The sequence below is a fragment of the Cottoperca gobio genome, chromosome 22 (genome assembly GCF_900634415.1).
Source record: "Cottoperca gobio chromosome 22, fCotGob3.1, whole genome shotgun sequence".
In the NCBI taxonomy this organism is placed as follows: domain Eukaryota; kingdom Metazoa; phylum Chordata; class Actinopteri; order Perciformes; family Bovichtidae; genus Cottoperca; species Cottoperca gobio.
Window position 1 is genome coordinate 13,704,788 of NC_041376.1, and position 22,973 is coordinate 13,727,760.

Here is a 22,973-nt window from a genome sequence, read left to right on the forward strand (position 1 = left end):
TTTCAAATAGGTGAAGTAAAAAGTATAATATGCGCCTCTGAAATATGATGAAGGATAAATTGGCATCCCTGTTAAATTAGATAAAATTAACCTTTTATTAATCCCTGTAAGGAAATTCAGGAGTCAAAGCCGCAACATCAATTAGAGTGAAACACAGGATTGGACGGGTAAGAGTGCACACCACACAAGGATAATAAGAATAAACAATGGAAGTATAAATACAAATACTTGTATATATGGTGTGCAATGTGCTGTTGTCTTTACATCCATGTGATGACATGTGTTGTAGCAGACTGTGTGGCCTGACACCTGTAATGCTAAAGACTTGTAGGTTAGAGGTGATTGGAGAACATTTTACATTTCTCATTATTCTGGCCCCACCACCATAATGAAACACCTTTTAGTATCAAGAAGTAGGCTCCCATTAGAATGCCACGGCTGCCTGTCATTGCTCAGTAACCTGATAAATCACAGCAGACCTGAGCTGAACTATTGTATCCTTTTATCCAAGTTGATAGATCAGTTGCTGCCCAGCCACCATCATGACAGACATAGAACGTATGTCATAAAACAATCATGGTATAGTATGTCAAAACATGTAATAAATAAGTCATAGTATAATGCCATTGAAAAAGTATAATATAGTATGTCATAAAAATAAAAATCATAAAAAGGCATATTGTAGTTTGCCATAAAAATGTAACTGTCATAGTGTAATATCATAAGAATGTTATAAAAAAGTAATAGTATGTCAAATTTCATTAAGTGACATGCCATTACAAAAGTCATACATCATTATATAGTATGTCATAAAAACAAATCAGTGTTGTATGCCATAAAATATGCACAAGAAATGTCATAGAATAATGTCCTAAAAGTTCTATAGTCAAAGTACAGTATGCCATAAAACAGTAATAAAAAAGTAATTGTATAATATGCCTTTTAAAAGTCATAAAAATGTCATAGTATGTCAAAAGTAATTAAGTCAGTGTAATATGCCATTACAAGTCATAAATCATATGCATGTCATAAAAAATATCACAGTATAATATGGCATAAAGTATTTGTATAGTAGGACATAGAAATTGCACAAAACATTAATTTTTTTAAATGTCATACGATAATGCCATAAAAATGTCAAATCATTATCAAACAATTGTCACTTATGGACTCGCTTTAAGCACCATAATTAAATTCCATTCACCTCCTATTTGTGTAGTGCCTAATGTAATGTGATTTAGTGCAAACATGTCAGCAGATGTCCTTCAAATAAAGCTGAAAATATCCAGCCATGCAGATAAATGGGAAAATAAATGAGACTAATATTTGATAGGTTCAGTGTTTCTCAGTTCTCTATTAGAAAAACCTACTTTTCCTTGTTGAGATGCTAAAACTGTCCCAACACGTACCTTTGTTAATTTCAAAATGTACGTGCATAAAATCAAAGCACTGCCGTAAAGCTGTTTCTTCATATAACCGTGCCCCACTTCTGTCAGATAATTATGCAGTCTATTGAGGATATACCTTTTCTTCCAATACCTGCATTTCTTATGACAGCTAATCGGGGACTGGTGGCAAGTCAAGCCCAGGGACCCAGCCTGAGATAAGACACTTACGTCCCAGCACTGCTTTATATATATATCAGTAGAGCATAAAGAAGCATAAAAACTGAACTGACAGACTTTGAAGGGCAAGTTGAAAGCATTGTTCTCCAGGCATCATTCACAGATACAACTTTTATTTATAAAACAATTCCATAAGAATGGGGCATTCACATTCATTGGTATGCTAGCATTAAAGGCATGGTAAAGTTGAGCTGAGAAGGTAAAGAATGTAGTTTGCCCATTTTTATAGTACCTCAACATGTACTTTATGCTATGGCAAACAGAGGGTTTTTACAAAAATATCAGCTGCAATTATTGCTAATTCCTACCTTGTGTCTTAACTGCACAGTGTCAAGTATGTATAAGAGAATACATAAGTGTTTTTAAAATAGAAAAGAGTATATACAGGACACAAACATAAAAAGAAACAGTATTGCAGTTTAAATCATTCATTTAAGCAGCCAGACCTCAAAAGCTTGTGCATTCCAATGCAAACACTGGAAATTACAATCTTAGGAGAAAGACAACCAAAATCCAGTAGGCTACTTTAAGTGGAAAAAATGTCAAGCAGTATTGCATCTTTTATATTTATTTATGAACCAAATCTTTAGCCAACGGTTCAAGCCTTCACCCAAAAAGTTAGTTTGCTAAGATACACATAATCAAACCTATTAATAAATAAAAGTTAATAACATTAAAAACTGTACACATATTTAAAAAATATAGGCAAACATTGTACTTTAGTGCACAAAATACAGCAAAAAAAGGCTTAGTTGCAAAAGTTGGTGTCCTTCCTGTTTGTTTAGGCCAAAGTCTGAAATGACCGCCACTGCTCTTTGTGTGGATCTGAATTTGCTGCGATAGTCTGTGCCTCCTTTCGTTTTTAACAAAAATGCAATTTGTAATAAGCGGTGACCTACAGTGTTTGGTTCTGTGACACCAAATACAAATGAATACTTTACCAACCCTGATAAATGTAATTCATCTGGGTATTCCGTGGCTCTATATTCCCTGTGGACTTTCTTCCTCTTCTAACTTTTGGGACTGACGGACCGAGGACATTCTCCCCGTTCTTCATAGAAAAGGTCAAAAACTGAGATCTGCCAACCAGCACAAGCGGCAAACTAGGATTGAACACGTCACTCAGGCGGTTTGTTGGGAGGAGGCCAAGGCCACAGAGCTGAGGAAATGGCGGAAACGCTTCAGTGCTTGGCAGATTCATTTCAGTTATTATCATTGGGACAGAAATCACCTCGCTTCACCTCTCTCGGGGGAGAAACTGAGTCTGTCAGCCCCATCTTCCATCAGAAAAATATAATTTACAACTAACTTTTAGCAGGCAGGCATGTGGTTTACTAAACCGACTTCTGAGTTGAGGCACAGCTTCACAGCCACACTGGTAGAGCCTGAAGTGAGCCACAGGGGATTCCCCTTGTATGACGCCAGGGCTTTGGTCAGTCTCTCACCTTTTTATGACCATTGCCTTGCTGCCCAGGTACAGTATAGTTATGCTCTGTCCAATCAGGCCCCTATGAGGAGGTGGAATTTCCAGAGTTGGTGGCACAGCTCTCAGCTGGCTCATAGAAACAGTCTTCATTCACTACAGAAGTCAGACTTTGGACGCTGAACTCTCTCTCGAGCAACGCGTTGAGGTCCACGACCCCGGACAACGAAGTTGCATCTGCCTGGCTGTCCAGTGACTTGCTGTGTGCTTTCATGTTCAACAGTGCACCCTGGCTCCTCCTGAAACTGCTGGTTTTCCTCTTAACAGCATTGAAGTGTTCTCGCATCAGTTTGGGTTGGGTCTCTGGAGTGTCTCCCTCAGGTTGAACACAGGGAGCCTGTGCAGCGTCCTCTGAGAGTTTAAGTTGGAGGAATTGAGCCTCAATGGCGCTAGTTGGAGAACTGCTGTCTCCACTGCCCCTCCTGGTTCCCCCCTCAATAAAGCCGTCATCATCCTCGTCACTCAAAATATCAGACTCTTTCACAGCAGAGGTGGAGCGGGGTTGTGAGTTGGATCCAGGTGTCTGAGACCAGTTTGGCTGGACAGGGATGTTATGCAACTCAGAGGAGGTGCAAGGTGGAGGAGCCCCCCCACACAAACTGTAGGTACCACTGCTCAGGCTCCCTTCATCTGAGTCCGGCCCCAGCTTGGGATTCCCAGCCTGGGCGGAGAGATCTCCAAGTGGCTGTTTACACAACCAGGAGGCCCTGGTGGAACCTGGTAACAAATGTGGAGATGGAAGTTAGAAATGCCACTCTTATCTGAGCAAAACACTTGCTACCTCAGCCCCTAAAGCATTTTATGACCTAGAAAGTGAGATATGATCATCTCTAAAGTACATGCATACTCAGCATTACACAGTTAATGATTTTTAAAGGCTCAATACCAGTCAGCAAGAATCACTTCTCTTCCCTGTGTGGATTTGTTTTTATAGGAAAACTTCCCAGGAGGCACTGCCTGGTACTTGAAATGAATGTCAAGTTTTGTTTTATAGATCTTTAATTGAAAGAAATATCTCCTGCTTAGAAAATATTAGAAATATTTTCCATGAGAATGCTTCTGAACGCTCACCTATCCTGGCGGAGGAGGGCAGGGTGCTGCGCAGGGGGACCAGGCGCTCCTTACAGCTCTTCTCCAACGTGCCCTCGCTCCTCATGTTCCTCCTCACGTTCTCCCTGAGGATGGAGCGGATCACCTTGATGATGTTGACCTTGTTCTCTGGCACACTGAGGAGGACACAGCAGAGGTACCATCGTAACATGAGCACAGGGTAAAACTTGATTTCAGGTGCTAAATATAGATTAAGGGGATTGGTGAGAGAGTGCCATTGTGTCCCCAGTGATATGGGTGATGTAATTCATTAGGAGTGATCCCAATTTCACTGTGTAATGAGAATTATCAAGTGGGTCACAGGTTTCATTCTCACTACCATCCCCATATTGGAACAACAGAAAACATGAGGAAGAAATGTCAAACCGATACCCTAACGTGTATTGTTTGGGGTCCACGATATAAACCATTACAGGTATAGTTTGACATTTTGGGAAATATGAGCGTTAGATGAAGATACCAATCTCATATTTGTCCACTGAATATGAAGCTACCACCAGCAGCCAATTTGCTTCGCTGTGCATAAAGACCTCAAATGCTCACTCAGTTAAACATCTAATTTGTTTAATGTTTACAAAAAGTGTAAAAACAAGTTTTAGAATGTTAATTAGGTGAGCTTTAACATGCGCTGGTAGGCATAGTTTTGAACTGTAGACAGAGCTGGGTAAGCTGCTTCCCCCGTTTGCAGGCTTTATGCTCAGCTAAGCTAACCGGCTGCTGGTAATAGCCTCATATTTAACAGACTGTGAGAATGGTAGCAGCAAAAAAAGGCTTTATTTATTTCAGAGAGAAGCAGAACGGTCAAATTGATTACCCAAACTGTCCGTTGTAAACGTCTATCACAGGTGATTGCTTACAGACCAACTTTCTGGTTCAACTTTGACGTACTTTACTTGCCATAGTTGTGTGTACTCAGTTTTCCTGTGCAATGATAAATGAGTACGGACACTATGTTAGGCTAAACTGTTGGCTTATTTACAACCTGTCTGACCACCTGACTGCTCTCATTTCTTGCCCTGTTGGACTTCATTTTGAGGATGTCACTGTGCTCCCTTATCAGCAATTACTTTGGAGAATACAATGTTAGCATAACCAATAGAAATGAAATAGTCAAAAATAAGACCAGTGTTGTAATAAATTACAATTATAAATCTCTGACCTGCTGCACAGCTGGAAGATGGTTTCCGGTCTCCCTTCGACTTCAGACCTGGAGTGAATCAGCTCCCAGATGCAGCTGGTTTCTGTGCCTGTTCCTGAGAGAGCGAGAAAATAAAGGACAGGCTTTTAATCACACAGTCCAAATCAGGTTTATGGTTTCAGAAGGAGATAAGCAGGCAGGGAGGGAGGGAGCTGAGTAGAAATGCCAGAAGAGGTGTGTGTGTGTGTGTGTGTGTGTGTGTGTGTGTGTGTGTGTGTGTGTGTGTGTGTGTGTGTGTGTGTGTGTGTGTGTGTGTGCGCGCAAGAAAAATAAGCTTTGGGGTTTGTGTGGGGAAATATGAAGGGGGAGAAAGATTTAGTGCATGTTCTTTTGTGAGTGACTTAGTGGGGATAATGTGGCAGTGTGCCAGCCTCTTACCTGCAGTATTTCCCAATCTGACCTGCAGCGCAGACAGCGGGATGAGCCAACGGAACTTGAAGGGGTCAGAATCTCCGTGAGACAGTGCGGAACGAGAGCTGGTCTGGTCATCACATAGAGAATGCCACAGAGGGGAGAAGAGAACAATTGCTAAGTTTCACACCAAAGACCTCATTTGTTGCATGTGAGAGTAAATGAGTGCAACAGACACAATGCTTACCATCTTCTTCTTCAGCTTGTTGTTTTCTCTGTAGACCAATATCACCGCTTTCTTGAACACTGGGGAGAGAGAACACATCAGTGTCTTTTAGTTTTCACTGCGAATGCCTCTTGGGGAAAGCGACTGAAGGAGTGCAACCCACAGAAATATTTTAGATGCCAGCTTGAAGCCTTAAAGCAAGTATCAGCGCTACAGCGCCGGATATTCAGATTCCCTGAAATCTGTTTGAGTGCTATTGCAAATTGTGTGGCTCAACAGAAAGCTCAATACACTCGGTTTGTACTGATTTAGCTCTTAACTTTCTGTTAGCCCACCAGCATTACAGTCTTCCAGAGGCTGCAGAGGACTCATTTTTAAATCTACAGTTAACTGCTAACCCTATCATAGGAATCTAGAAAAACATAAAAAAAATACATGTCATGCATAGCTCGTCAGGAAGGAGGCTAAATAACGCTCAAATATTGGCAAGGGAAAAACTGGGTCCCTCGACCTTTCGCTTAACTCTCAAATATTTAATTTTCTTCAATAAAAATGGTTTCTATGGATACCCATGAGTATCTGCTTTAACAGACATGCACAGTTTATGCTAATACTATGCAGTTTCAAGAACAGAAATGCTTGCCATCCTATTGCTGAAAGATTCTAAAACTCTTCAAAGATTTTGGATATCAAATCACAGCATAACTTTTTCTATAGTGTCTTGGTGCCTTAATATGGTGATTTTTCAATTCTCTAGTGGTAAAAATGAGCGTGTAGAAATGATATCAACTCAAATTGCTGCAAGAACTTATAGAGAATGGGAAATGATCATCATACACGTCCATTATAACATTCTAAGCCCTTATACACTCACAATTTAATTAATTTTTATTACAGATTTATGACTGCAGCTCAAGTTAATCTTCACGTTCCCAGCTTTCAGATGATGTACAACACTTCTATGTGGCATATAGTGTTGACTTTTTAATCTACCCAGTCCCCCGCCCTACCCCTCTAAAAAAGGGAGCGGAATGATAAGAGTGTTAAAGTTTAACACTTTAACTTTAAACATCCACAAGTAACAAACAAAATGGTCTTCTACATTTCTGCCAAGAGCCTTTGAGACACAATGTTAAGTGAAATTTGATAGAAATACCAGTCAAGATATTGATTGCCAGAAACCTTTGGGGTCTAGCAAGGGGAGGTTGAGGGTAGGGAAAGGAGGAGACTAATTTTCCCAGAATGCAACAGCAATAATGGTGTGCAGACTCACCAAACACGGTCATTTCGGGATCTTTTCTCATGCGACCCAACGATGTATGCGGGTTGAGCCAGACCACTGAGGAATGCATGAGAAACTCTCCCATAGAAATCTCCGTGACCTGAGAGAGACACACAAGAGACTGCTTAAAAAACCAGAGGAGACAGAAGAATAACAAGCCAGACAGCATACTGCTCTGTGATACATACCAAGTATCCATGTCTATGACTGGAGCTCACAACAAACTACTGATTGTACACGGGGTGAAAGCTGATTTTAAAGCAAACCTTTTATATCGTTTTTGTCTTAGAGCTGTTTAAATACGTTGAAAACATTCAGTACCCTAGACAACATTATTTAGCATTCACTTTTAATATTTATACTGCAGTGGTTACCAACTAAATATTCCATCAATTTGTAAATGTATTCAATCCCTAGAGGCAACGCAGAGAAGATGGCGTAAACAACATAAGAAGCTAAACAGCCCATTCGGATGTTCTCATAGTTAACTGGGTTGAAGTAGTTTAAAGGCCACATAGTTTGCTCATTTTCAGGTTCATGCTTATGTTTTTGGGTTTCTACTAGAACATATAACATACTTTAATGTTAAAAAAACACATTGTTTTTCCCATTCTATCTTTTTGAAATACTCTTCTGAAATAGTCTCTTTAAGCCCCCCATCCCGAAAAAGCCCAGTCTGCACTGATTGGTTTGCAAGAAAAATATGGCTATGGTCGCTAGGGCAACTTTAAATATATTTATTATTCTTGATGATTATACATCTGATTCTGAAATGTGTATCTACCTCTTTATCGTGGCCAGTCTGCTCCGCAACTAGCTGATCAAACACAGAGCCGTAATCCTCGTAGATCTTCTGCATCTCATTGATGTGGCTGGCCACCTTCTCCATGGCTTTCAGAGCCTCTGCAGGGACAAGAACAGTGTTAACACAGATCAATTCTTGACTACATGTGGATGCTTTGCATTATAGTAGCAGGTTTTATTTGCTCATTGTGAGTGCATTGTGTATGGGACAAATGCCTTCTCTTATGTGCCGAGATGTGTCACTTAATACTCTGAAAACACTGAAATGACAAGTGTGAACATGGCACGTAGTTATAGCACATCCTCCCCATGTGTGTGAGTGTGCTTGTGTGCCTGTAAATGTATATGCATGGTGTTCTCCCTACCGGTGAGGTGGTAGTGCTCCTCGCTGTCAGCGTCAGTGAGGGAGACCAGCTCCCTGAGCAGCAGGGGATACTTGAGCACCCTCTGCACCGGTTTAATCAGGTAGGACTCCAGAGTGGATGAGTGCTGCTTGGTGGGGTTCCTCGCATCCAGGAATTCTTTGAAGGCCTGATCCGTCTTAGCTGAAACACACATTATGAATTAATGTTGATCGCCGTTAACTTTCTGGCTGTATTGTAAGCCAAACTCTGACACTGCTATGCAGGCAAGTGCAGATTCACAGTGCAATAAGCTGTCTCCAGCAGGGGGTAGTGTAGGCTTCTCCAGCCCAGCATGACCGCTGCAGTATTTAAGTGTAAACATCTGCTAATGCATCAATTATACTAAGCACAGCACCTCTGAGAATCATTATAAATTGAAGTAAAAGAAAAGAAAAGCATGACGAGTTACTCGAATATGAAAGCGGTCTGATTTACAACATGGTGAAAATGATCAAGTTGGGACTCCTTAGTTTACAGTGAAGCCAAAAGCAGTGTGAAATGGCAGGTATAAAACACAATGAGCCTTCTGTAAAGGTGATGACATTTTCCCTGAGCAGTATGCTTCCACAACGCTTACTGAGGGGGGCCATTAAAGTATTAATTATAGCACTCCCAGCCACATACAGGCATCCGCATCCACACCTCCCAGAGTAATTGGCAGGCAATTAACAAGTCGACAAATAAACAGAGAAACTATGGCAACCCAGTGCCCTTGGCATGATGGGAAAGGGAGGGGGGTGATGAAGATGGCAGAGACAGGCATATAATTACTTTAAGGGTTGACAAAGACTCACAGACTTGTTCTCTGTGGCCTTGGATCAGCTGGTTGTGACCACACTACATACAGTACTCTGTGTATGCAGCGTGCAACAATGTTATACTCGGTTATTCTTATCTGTACTGTTCACTTATTATGCTACATGTTGTTCTAATATTAGCTTGGGTGCACCAACTCTAACACAGTACACGCTGCCATTTAAAGCTTTAGTTAAAGCACTTTGCGCCAAGTTGGCATTGCCCATAGACTTAAGAATATTCACTATGCTATATACTATACTATCACTATCTCAGGTGCTTTTTGAAAAGCAAAGTATTTTCATTTAAATCCTGAGTAAAAAAAAAACAATCCAAAAATAAATATAAAACGTTTTTGTAACAGTGCAATTAAGGATTTTCCTTGAATAATCTTCATATAGCCTGATGATGGCATAATACATGATTAAATATCATTTTCATGAACTTTCAAAATATTCAAGACTGAAGAAAACTCTTTCATGCACCAGTGTTGCTTTAATCTCCATATTTACCACACTTTATTCTCCTCCAGGTAACTCTGACCCACCGGGGAGTTTTCTGAGTGTTCTTCTAATCCTATTAAATATCCATCCTGCTGCTTACTTCGAGGAATATCCCACACAATTCTAGTAATGGGGCAGACTTAAGCAGCACAGGGGGTAAATTGCCCACCCCATCCCCCCATGTCGGCAAAGAAGCCAATCTTCTTACATTTCTCTCGGCACTGGGCAGCGTTCCCACATAGTGTCAGAAAGGCCAGCGTTGTAGCAGGCATGAATCAAGTTTAAAATGTCTACTCTGTCACATGCTGAGGGAGACGCTAAGAATGATTACGGCTCTGAGGTTGTAACGGCCCTGCTGTTTGTGAACAAGGTTATCTAAAGTCTGGGTAATAATAAATGCGTATTTGTTAAAACTTCATCTGCTCGTAAAACAGTTAATAGCTTTGAATGTTTAGAAACCATAGATCACAAAATGAAAGGTGGATTTAGTTCCTTCCAGCTCTAATATTTTGTGTGCGTGTCTGTGCACGAGGATGGAGATGGAACAGCAGTAAACTTCAGAGGCATCATTTGTTTCCCAAGAGAGAAGGCTAAACCTTCAACAGTGAGTGCCGTGAGGTGTCTCTGATGCAACATAGGTGCAAGGAAGCTGAATTTGGCTGGGGTGTGGGACAGCATGTCTGCAGATGTATTTATTATTGGTCAATTTCACTTTGTGTCGTAGGAGTGTATTCGGGCCCTCATATGTCCAGGTGTGTGTTGTACCTCTCTCCATGACCTTCTGGACCTTGATGTGGTTGGCACAAAAGCCGCTGTAGAGCTTGAAGTGGTCGGCGTAGTAGAGGAACGAACCCCCAAGAGAAAACAGCAGCTTCTGTAAACCGAGAGGGTGTGAGAGAAAAAACAAAGACTGGGACTGAGTGTCACACACAGATGGTGAGAGAGTGATGCTACACAAAGCCACACGAGTACAGAGAGAGGGGATGAAAGAGCGTGAACATGTGAAGTCACGACCGAACCACTCTGTGCTCCCTCTCTCGGGAGACTCACCAAATGCCACCTCTGTCCTCTCCCTCCCGCCTAACCTCTTGAGTACACTAGCTTTCAGCAGCTCACAATCCAACAGTGAACCACCGCCTCGATCAATAGACCCCAAACCTTGTCATGTCAAGCCTATAAATCAGCCAGCGATGCACCTGTCACACAACCTCAATTATTTATAAACCTCAAGATCTCAAAGATCATACCTTTCTTTGGAAGTGTGGCTAATATCGCCCGTTTCAACAATAATGTTGTTCTGTACACTCGCACTCATGCAATTCACGCTGAAGCTTTTGGACATTTTGTCAATAAGGTGATATGTTACTGTGTGTGAGTGTGTGTGTGTGTGTATCACCTTGAACTGTGAGGGAGTCTCCAGAGTGCTGAAGTCAGGCGAGGAGGCGATCCTCTCTTCCAGGGTCTGCAGGAACACCCTCTGGAAGTCCAACATCTCAGGCAGGCTGCCAAACAGACTCTCCATCTAAAAAGGAGGAGGACGAGGGTATTGTAGGATAATGGACAGAAAGAGGGGAGGAAAGAAGATGTAGTATGGAATTGTCAGAAGGTGATGGATAAGGATGGATGAGAGGAAATCCATGAAAGCCATGGTCTTGCTAGGAATCCAGCACACATACAAACAAACTTCTACTGTCTAACACACCCTCTCTGACACGCACATACCCAGTGTCAACACTTCCCTTCTTCAAAAGCCGTTTCAGGGACTAGCATTCATTTTATGTCTGGACACGTCCCACTGTCCCATAACGACCTTTTAATTTGCCCCAGTGCTCAGTGGCCTATCGATTAGTGTTCCTTGGGAGAGTCGTCCTGTGTTTGAGGTTACGCATAGCACTGTGCTGAACACTAAGGTCATTAGCATGCTGCAGCTACTCCTATTTGTAGTCACAGGAACACACAAAACCAGCTTAATTTAAGGTGTTTCTAAATAGAGAAAAAACCCACTTTCTTATATGAAAGAAGTGAAATTGGCGGACAGCTATACTGTGGTGTGCGAATCTGATGTGAATGCTTAGGGTGGGTTTAATCTTAAACTAGCCTTTATTGGTGTGTCCCAGTGGGACGCTAGAAGGTCAGCGTAGGGGAATGCTAATTTGTCCTCCACCCAGTCACAGTAGTAATGAGAGATATGGCCCAGCAGAGTTAATCGACGTCACCTCTGGGTAATAAACACTCAATGAATTCCACGTCCTATATCGCCTCAACACCTCCCAGGACACTCCTCTGGTCGCTACACCTCTCATGTTCAAACACACACTCGCCACCTACCTCGTCCAGTGTGAGGAAGGTTTCATTCTGCAGGGGTTTCAGGTAGATCTCGAACAAACAGGCCAGGTCCTGTGCACACACAACAAATACAGAGGAAGGTCAGAGGCAAGGAATCAAACAGCGATGGTTACACCATCCCTTAACCTTCCTGTCCTTTAAAATCCCTTTCATCATCAAAACACTATTTATTTCTCTCTTTATAACCTCCAATTGTTTCCCTCCCACTTCCCTCACCTCATTCCTCCATCTTCTCCCTCTATCTCCCCCCACTACTTTAATGTGGCTGTAGCTTGTCTTGGTATCAGTGGAGATATTCTCATTAGGGTGATTTATGAGCTTCCTCCTCCTCCTCCTCCTCCTACCCTCCCCAAACTGCCTCAGTCGTGAGTGGTGCATGGATACGGGCGAGCAGGCCTGCATCAAGGCACTCTGGGTAGACAATCTCCTCACTCAATTACAAATCAACGGCGAGTTGAAAGGGAGGGGTGCACGGGGAAACAGACTTAATTAGGAGAAGAAGGAGAAAAGTGAAAAAATGCCAGTTCTTGACTGTTGGAGAGTCAAGAACATCATGAATGTGGCTGTTTAATGTGTGTCAGGGAGGGAAAGGTCGTATTGGAAAAGATGAGGGCAGCAAAAAGATTGAGCGGGAAGAAGATAAATAAGACTAGACAGGAGGAGGAGAGGATGGAGGAGCTCCGACTGTTATACAGGAAACAGCCTCTCTTTCATTTATACTATTGTGATTTTATGTTCCATGTCACATGAAGCAAAACATATTTTATTAGAAAGGAAAAGTTCTGCCGTTTCTTCCTTTGGGAAATAAGCATATTTGTTTTCTTGCTGACACTAAGATGAGAAGATTTATATCACCCTCATATTTTTATTATGTAAATACAACCAGCAGTCAGACTGGATACCGGGGGAAACAGCTGGCTTAGCTCTGTCCAAATTTAAGAAAATTCATGTAGCATGTCATTAACTGACAGGCTATTTCTCTTTGTTCCATTTGCACAACAACCAAAGTGTAAAAACAACAATGTGTTTTCTACAGGAGGTTACATGCCAGATAATTTCTTGACTCTCCCCCCCCCCATAACACCACAACTAAAAGATACACGGTGTTATCGTACAGACTTGAAAGTTGGATAAGATTCATACCTTTCCTAACAAAAAAAGAAAAAGAGCATTACCTCACAAAATGCTTGACTCTTCCTTTAAAGACTCGGCAGCGGCCAGTAATAATAACTAGTATTTTACATAATGTGTCCAATAAAAAACACGAGTAGGCCAACAAGAGTTAGTTTCAAAAGATACTATGGTGCTTTTTTTTGTCTTGGTATAAAAGAATAAGGAGTAAAGGAGGAGTAAAAAACAAAATGGCACGGTGGAACAGATTTCAAATAGTTTAATCAAATATTCATGTTTGCTGTCATATTAGAATGTATTATAATAAGTTGTCAAAGCTTTGCGCTCTCACCTTGACATAGGACTTCTCTGTGTCCACCAGCTCCTGGATGACCTTGCGTAACCTCTCAGTGGCACTCATAAGCTTGGGGCAAGGTCTGAGCAGGGTGGCCTCTTGCGTATGACCCGAGCCCAACTCCCCTCCCTGCCTCACTTGAGGCCCTTTGGTGTCGTCCATCAAACCCCCAGATACTGAGGCCGCCCCCTCCTGGAAGGACTGGTAGAGAGTACACACTGTGTCCACGCTCTGTAGGGGGCGACAGAGAGAGGGGGAGGTATTTAGGTTAGGCAGCTCTGGGATTATAACAGCCAGCTGGATAAAATAAGGATCATCACACTTGTAATAAGACACTGCATAGAGAAACATCAAGAATATATTAAAATGTCTTTTACCGCTCTCATTTAACTATTCCCCACTAATGATTTCAACTCCATAGCTGTAAAGATATCATGATGTATATAATTCCACTCTGAACATGGCCAGTGATTGTCCTGGGGATACTAAGAGCGTTATGGAGATTTAGTTATGCACTCCATGCTAATTGGCTTTGCATCAAAGACTTTACGGTGCATCTGAAAACTGACTGGATATCCCAGCAGATAGCATTACATCACATTATTCTTCTAAACCCATAATGGACAGTTATGCAGCTTTGTGTCACATCAATTCCAGGACATTTCACATGCCAGGAGATCCCAAGTGGTCATGTATTAGTTTGTAATAGTTTTGTATTAGATGGAGTGGGGGAGGGGGGTTGAAATCATCTAATCTTCTAAATGTAGCTGATTAAAAGTATTCTTATTCACAAAAAAAAGTATAGATTCCTCCAGCCGGCTTTGTACTTCTCTGATGAAAAACTCAGCGTCATACCATTTACAGAGGGTTTCAACAGAAACTGCTTATCCACATAGCTTTATATTGAACTGCATTGCCTAGGGTAGAGAAATTAACATCAGCCGTAGGCACCGTGCTGCAAAATCTTGCCTGTGTTGGGTTGTAGAGTAACTGTGGCAGAAAAGGTTCCATTATCAGTCTCTGTTCTATTCCCTGTGACATAACAAAAAGCAGTCTCTCTATGGTTACCACTGTATGGTATATGGTTTTCAAGCACTACTGTTAAGGTTTCTTCACAAGCAAAATCCATCTAAATTTGTGACCTGACCAGCTACTCGAGCACTATTTTATCAACTGCATTAAGCTTTGCCAGAGTGTAGTGTGCAAGCCATCAATTATGATGTGTTTTCTATGCTAAAAATAGCCTCAATGACCAGCCTTGCTTATTGCAAGTGAAAAACATGCTGTAGAATTACAGTCTGTGGCGAGTCGCTAAAATCAGCTCAGGCTGATAAGTGCTAGTAATAGCAGGTTCCTATCGGCTGCACAGCAACACAGCAATGGAAGGAAAATCAGCAACTCAGCACTCTGTGTGGGGTATCACATGAGCAAGCATTTATGTGCAATTCACTTCTACAGACTATACAGCAACACACATGGATCGATACACCCTTTTATTCTGACACAGCAGGCATCAATATGTACACATGCAACTTTCCACGCAGTGTGGGAAAGCTTGTCCGAGTCAATTAGCTTTGAAACTGGTGTGAGCTACCACCCATAATACCCCCCCCCCCCAGGGAGCCCACAGACAATCAAGGCTTCCATTAATAAGCCTGCGATTCATCAGCTATCTCATTATAGCATGGTCACTCTAGAGACGGCCCTCCAATGCTGAAATATAGACTTTGTGAGAGCGACAGACTGAAAGACAGAGGAAAGAAAGAAGAGTGGAAATGCCTCCTCGTGTCTTCCATGTTCGTCTGGGCTAAGCCTCTTTCATGTGATCCATCGCCCACAGCAGTGCTCCACTCTGGAGCTCTTTCAATGTGGGATGATAATTATGAAGGGACTTAATGTCTCCCTCTGCGCTGGTGGAGGGATTTTCTGATTGGAGCGCATACACTGCAAACGGATACCTGTGCATGTTAACACACACTGACAATAAACCTCATGCTCCATTAACGGTCAAAACAAGTCCTGAGCCACGCTAGCAGCTGTGTGAGGCACAGCGGTGCTTTGAGCTAAATGATAACGTTAGCATGCTAACATGCTCACAGTGACAGTGCTAACATGGCGATGTTTAGCAGGGATAATATTTACCTTGTTCACCATTTTTAATTTAGCGTGTTGTTAGCATGCTAAAATTTGCCAGCTAGCACTCAACACAAAGTACAGCCGAGGCTGATGGCAACGTTATTAGGTTTTTCCAAAGAATTGGAATTGATTAATCCTGAGGGGGACATGAATGTCATGGCAATATACAATAGTTGTTATATTTCCGTTTGCATCCCGCCTAGCATGGCCAAAAAGGCATTAATACGCTTTTAATAGAGTTGAAGGTTTATCTATCTATAAAAGTGCTGCTTTCACTTGGAGTACATACATTTAGCAAATCATCTGCTTCAATATTTTTGCAAACATTTGTATGCACACCAACACTCATGTAGCACATCACATTCAGAAGGAATTCATTAGGAATTAGGAAAAGAAAGTCTGCCATGTAACTTCAGCTGCTGACAAAACTATTCCATTACAGGTCACAAAATACACTTCAGACACAGCGCCAGTCAGCCTTCACTCACTGATACACACTCTGGAAAATCTCAGGGGGATAGGGGGAGACTGCCGCAAGGAAACGCAGAGGTTAAGGATATCAGAGCAACATATTCATCAAACAGCCCACTGCTAGACCCAGATAGCAGTCGTATCTGCAGTATATTTCGGAAACAGGCGCCCAGAGGAAAGGGGAGGCCTGTCCAGTAGCACACGCCACACTCAAGTGCTGAGTAAATTCTCATCACACCCACACGTTGGAAGGATGTGGGCTCATGTTCGTCTCGCGCACACACGAATGAGATGATGTAGGAGTCCCTGAGCTGAGGGAGAGAAAAAAATACATGTACTTAATTGGACGCTCGGGAAGAGTGTGCACATGGAAACACACTTTTACCTCTCAGACTGCTTCCTATCCAAGTAAGATTTCCATCAACACTAAATTGCAGATACCTGCATTGGAGCGTGACGAGAAGAGGTGGGCAGAGAGAGAGAGAGAAAAGGGGAGAGTAGTGAGAGGGGGGGAGGGCTACACGCTGTCATGACTCAGGAATTACGATTGCCTAACAACAATCCCACCAACACAGCCTGACAGCTAGCCCAAATAACCAATTAAGAGCCACGGACAGGAGCCAGTGGAGGCGGGAGAATAGCCCGGGAGCGCCAGGAAAGACGAGTGGATCCGACAGCGCTGCTGTGAATTCCAATTCAAGTTTTTCTCTGACAGCTGACAGCACTAGATCATGTTTCTACCCTTCTTGTCGTGCAAGTCAATTTAAAAGAAAGGTCTTAGTCAACCTTTGCAGCTATAAAATAAATATAATGAAGTGAGAGGCGGTTGAGTCATTTTGTCTCCGTCTACTCAGTTTCCTTCTGACGGCATACAGCAGCATTTCCTTTGTATTTTCAGTCAACTGCCATACACAGGTACATAATGTCCACTTGCTAGATCCCCTTGATGTCAAAAGGGTTCATCACGCTGGACCTTTGCCGACAAGTAGAATTTCTTATTTCTGTGAATCTACTCGCATTCTAGACTGGCCAAAGAAATGTCCATGACAAGCTAAACCTATCATGTATCCACATCAATATCAATCCCACTCACTTTCAGAAGCAGTGCTACTTAAAACACAGTTGAGTGCCGATGATTTTCTATACTCTATTTCAATGAGGCCCCTTCAAAAACTGCATCAAATATTACAGCATAACCATTGTTAAATATCCACACCCAATTCTCTGCTCACCATGAAGAGCAGTCTGTAGAGCAGCCTCCATGCTGCTGTGGCCTGCCGCTGGGTCCTTCGGGCCAGCGAGCAGCCCTTCCTATGCAGCCTGCATCCCCTGGATGCTGGCATGGCGGATCCAGAGATGGTGCGTGGTTATACAACTTGACCGAACCGTAGAAAATATCCGGGGCAGAACTGAACTATCGTGTTGGAGATCTCAATCTCTGTCCACCTCTGTCCAATTCCTTTCTCAACTTTTCCTCCTCCTCCTTTCCTGCAATCTAATTAGTGTCCCCTGCTGCCTGTCTCTCTGTTAGGCCTCAGTATTGAGTACACCTATGCATCTGAGGCGGAGTTGGCTTTGATTTGGAATCGAGCCATAGATCCTGCGTCCTGCCGTTCTGTGAGCGTAAGCAGAGAAAAAATGCTCACTGCCGGCTTGTTTTGCATATCAATCACTCGCGGACAATCTGGCCACTTGGCATGTGCAAATAGATTCCCCTGTCCTCTCCTTTACTGTCCGTCTCTTTCCATCAGTGCTGGTCTTCCTACATCTCTACATTCACATTCCATCAATCCAACTTCTCTCTGTCCACTTTCCTCCAGACATCCCCAATCCTCTTCCTCTGGTTCTTCCTCTCCTTTTCGGCTCCATGTGACCTCAGTGTAACTTCCAGAGAGCTGAATGGAGAGGCCGGGGGCTGTATCTGTGTCCAGTCTCTCAATAGCATCAGTACAATGCAGACTGTTCTGGCTTGTTACCTCCACACACAGAGGAATGGCTGACTCAAAAACGGGAGGCTCTGAGCCGGTGGGGGGTAACAGGGCAGGAATGTTAACTATGGCCTCGCACTAGAATAAAACGTGACATGTATCGCACATTACACAAGGTAATTTCGCATGGAAGATGAAGGCTGTCCCTGAAAACTTAACTCGTTTTCCAAACTGGCTTTATTATACCCTTCTTTCAAGACTAAGGGAACGTACTTTCACAGATTTGTTTTACTTTCAAACAATAAAAGTGTCTTCTGTGTCTTAATCGTCTCTGTAGTCTCGACACGATGAATCGTACAAATGGGCAATGGAGCACCCAACAAGCACATAGTTTGAAGCATACTGAGGCCTCCATGCTCATGATCCTCACTGTTGACTGCAATCACATGCACTTACTATGCAGGATTTTAGCCCTCCTGTTTTGGCACATGCAAACACTAAATATTCTTCAGCCTCATTTGTGTCATATTCCAATAATTATTTTTGTGTTGGGTGTAAACACTTGCATAAAAAAACACAGCTCAGCTCTGTCAGACTGGGTGGTTGCAAGATAAACACTAAACACTGTCTCCATCTCCCTTTAACGCTCCAATGGAGCCATTATGTACTGAGCTCAGTGGGCTTTGCAGTTGAAACGCCGCTCAAATCAAAGGAGAAGCCTTGCGCTTCATCAGCCGAGAGGCCTCGTGTTGGTTGAAATAAATAAACAATTGTGTGTGTGGAGGGGTAAAGAAGAAGGGATGAAATACAGGTGTGTCCCTGGGAAACAGCCTTGTCATGACACTACGAGAGTGAGAGCAAGGGAGGGAGCACCCGTTGGCCGGTAGGCAGGCCAGTGATTCATTTGCCATGTTAGTGGGCTATAGTGCCATGATGCCATCTTCTTTACAAAGCTCAATAAAAAAAGACGCGTGCTCATAAATCAAACTGAGTGGAGGAGAAGGGAGCGGAGGATGAGAGGGAGGGCTGGTCCCGTCGCGCTGAAGCCCATTTACGCCTTTTATTATTCATTCTAAACAAATATTATTCCACCAAGTCTCGAAGGACTTTAGGAGAAGAGTGTGTTTTAATAATGAAGCCAGCTTCCGATTAAAGCACCCATTCTACTGAGTCCCCTAGGCTATTCACATCCACTGCGCTGCATGACTGCCAGTACAAAGGCAAAGCAATGCTAGCACTATACACTATCCTTACTCCAACAAAATGCCTGAAACTAAATGAAAGGTTAAGTGGAAATGCTTGTTGCCGACATTAAACATGGCTTGATGACAAACAAGTCTGCGGAGTACCTAATGGCAGTCTCTGTGCTGCCCCCATACCCCTTTGTGACGTGGAAAAAGATCAATCTGGGTGAATCAGAAGCAACCAGAGCACCCTGAACTAGCCACACCATACACCTGCCAAAGATGACATGATACTAACAGATAATAGACCCAGTAGACACACAAGGTGACCGTTTGAGAGTGAATACATGCCCATAAAGTCAGACAAATACAATTAATTCTACCACTGTTAAGATAACATCATGGATATAAGTAAAGGCAGGAGAGACAGAGCAAAAAGTAACACTGTGACCTTTTTACTTACTCCATCTGCCAACATTGTAAATCTTACAAGTGAACAGTAGAATTAAAGATCACCAGGATAGGGCTGAGTAGAGAGGGCTTTCTGGGACAACAGGTAGAAAACAAGTCTGCAGCTTTGCAAGCAGCTCTGTACATGACACTCACTAAATGCTGAGTCAGCATGCTCACAATGACAACGCTAACATGCTGATGTTTAGCGGTCATAGTTTGATTTGTTCGCATGCTAACATTTGCTTTTTGGCCCTAAACAGAGTACAGCTAAGGCTGATGGGAATATCATTAGCTTTGCATAAAACAAAGTATTGGAGTCGAGGGAAATTCAGGGGACCATCAGAGGGATTGTTTAGGATTCATCCTCTGGGCACAATGTGTATCTGTACCAAGTTTCAAGAGATATTGTAGTCTAGACCTAAGTGGTGAACCAACCGACCGACACCGCAGTCCCTAGAGCCACGCCACTAGCATGGCTAAAAATGTAGAAAATAATTGATATAAACTGCACATGCATGATTTAATCCATGAGCGCTTTAAAAATTAAGGTTTAAATGCTAATAAAATGCAAATAAAGGGCAAACGAATTGTCAGACTGTAAAATGACTCCAGATACGCATCTATTTTTAACAAATGCACACAGAAGGTTGTGGGAGTTGTGTGAACGTTTGCAGATTAAGTGTGAACTCATAGTATCAGCTGCCTCAGTGAAAAGCTTCCCACAAGTGAGGAGCACATCAGCCCATAGTTACCGGTCGTTTGTCCCTCTTGCAGGACAGGCAGGCAGCCATGTCCCGAGCCAGGCAGGTCAGCTTGTCTTTGAGGAAACGTCCCAAACTGAGCAGCATGGAGCCCAGAAACAGGTCCCGCTCCTCTGCCTCGCAGCCAGGACGGCCAGAACCAGCACATGGTCAGGAGGGAGCACAGTACCTGGACAGGTGACTGGTCCCGCATAAAGAGCCCGATTAAGGTGGTGAGGTAGAGGCACGGCTCAGGATCTTCATCGTTCACCGTTGGGGCTACATTTGGTATGGCTACTGCCACGGCTGTGCCAGGCACCCCCGGTGCGGTCATTCCAGCCATATCTGGGTCATGTTGGATCCGGGTCCCTATGGGTCCCTCCGTCGCTCCTTCTTTTTTAAGTTTTTATCTCCAGCTCTGTCTTTCCAACTTGTTTACAGTGGAGTGGACTGGCGGGAGCAGGCAAGCATTAACTGTGCTGACAGCTATAAACCCAGATTATTAGCCTGCTCATGGGCAGATGGCAACCGATGGGCTTAATCATAACACACACACGCACACACACACACCTCCCTGAATTGTCCCCTCTCCACTCCCATCCCACAGACAGACACACACACCAGTTGCGTAAAGTAGATTCTGTTAAGTTTGGGAAAGGGGATGGTTTTAGCTCCAAGGAAGATGCGATAATGTTTGAAGATGATGATACAACCTAATATCCGTAGGCATCTAGCGTATCCTTTTGAAGTCTAGGAGCTATGATAAGAGAGATGAATAGAAATTGAATAATTCAACTTCATGTCACAAATTTTCCAGAAAATTAAAAAACCCTCTCAGACTCCACTCGCCCACTGAGACACTTGGAAAAGGACGATTGAGGCTGAAACTGCACAAATGTTGCAGTTAACTGAGAAGACGCATAATAACATCACTCCGTGAATCAAGCCAAATCTCTCTTACTGACAGACAGACAGAGGACCGCTCCAGTCATAGCTCTCTTCATAAGTCCATTGAAATGCTCTTACTGAAATATCTAGTCTGGACAAAAGCAAAGAGGCTTAATATGTCTGTCCGCTGTCTAACCTTTGGTTTAATACAAGACAAAGCTGGCTACTTTACAATGTGTAGAAACATATAGACTGCTTTTCATAGACTAAAATAATATCATATTTTATTACATAATGGAATTATAAATTAAAGCAACAGGGCAGTAGTAGTGATTTTATACAATAAACAACCAAATTATTGTGTTAGGTTACACAATATTACAAAAACACCATCAATCAAAGTCTCCATCTATCACCTAATCAGTTATTTGACTAATAATTTCATCTTTACATGAAACATGTTTAACTCAATGCACCAGAGTAGGGCTGCAACTAAGGATTGTTTTCATTTTCAGTTATTTTAAGTAGTATTTTTATTCATTTTTTAAATCACAATCCCCTTTTCAATAAATATTCATACTGTCCAAAACCCAAAGGTATTAAGTTTACTACTATAGAAAAAATAGTCTAATATTCCCATTTGAGAAGCTGGAACCAGTTAAATTTAGGCATTTTTGTTTTGCAAATGACTTTAACGATAATCAATAATCAAATAAAATGTTCTATCGATCAATTGACTAATCGCTTCAATGACATGAGTCTTCGAGATATTCTGGTGTGTCCCTCTGTGTGTGCATGGATACATGTGTGTGAGGAACCTGACCATGCCAGATTACTTCCCACGTCCTTCCATCTGTCTACTGGGATCGCCTGGTGTGCTATAGATGTGTGTGTGTGTGTCTTCACATGTATGTGTGTGTGTGTGTGTTCACATGTATGTGTGTGGCTATGTTGGCGACATTCCAGCAAACAAATCCCCATCTAGCCTCTCTTCAAGCCTTTCAGTTGCTAAACTAGTGGAGATTATGTGAGGCATAAAAACAATTAATAGCAGCTATTATGACTTTGCCTATTACGCATCCTTATAACTGCATTACTTTACTACACCAATGCATGTCAAATCAATTCAATTTGAGGGGCCTCGTGGGAGTTTTCCAGGACCAATTCAGTTGACATCCGCAATCGATTGGTTAAGCTCATAATGGTGCCACAACACTATGTTAAACCAATTGCTATGGTGCTCTATAGCCAAATGTATTATCAAGTTACTCACAGGAGTCACATTCGGTATCTCGATGGTAAACAACATTGATAACTCTGATTAGTAAGATATTCACCTCAAAAACACACACAAACACACACACACACAAACACACACACACACAATAACACACGCACACAGATCTCTCTTGTATAATAAGCCCAAATTGGAATTCCACAAACCAATTAATCAAAAGGTAGTCAGTCTGGTGAGGCGGCCGATTACAGGGTGTGACAGGAGGCTTGAAATTAGACTTTCCGTTCCATCCATCTCTATTGACTTTCAGAACGCTGTGTGCACGCATGTGTGCGCCTATATGC

At 42.5% G+C, this 22,973-nt stretch overlaps 1 protein-coding gene across 1 annotated transcript in view; it reads right to left on the reverse strand.

Annotated features, from left to right (window-relative positions):
• Window positions 1–1,721: 1,721 nt before the first annotated feature.
• tiam2a (TIAM Rac1 associated GEF 2a) overlaps window positions 1,722–22,973 on the reverse strand; it is a 45,789-nt gene continuing 24,537 nt past the window's right edge. Inside the window, 12 exon segments of the mRNA XM_029460153.1 lie at window positions 1,722–3,825; window positions 4,180–4,334; window positions 5,378–5,471; window positions 5,795–5,897; window positions 6,015–6,073; window positions 7,267–7,375; window positions 8,060–8,178; window positions 8,445–8,624; window positions 10,547–10,655; window positions 11,178–11,303; window positions 12,110–12,178; window positions 13,590–13,823. Of these exon segments, the coding sequence (XP_029316013.1) occupies window positions 3,134–3,825; window positions 4,180–4,334; window positions 5,378–5,471; window positions 5,795–5,897; window positions 6,015–6,073; window positions 7,267–7,375; window positions 8,060–8,178; window positions 8,445–8,624; window positions 10,547–10,655; window positions 11,178–11,303; window positions 12,110–12,178; window positions 13,590–13,823 (2,049 nt within the window). The 3' untranslated portion in view covers window positions 1,722–3,133.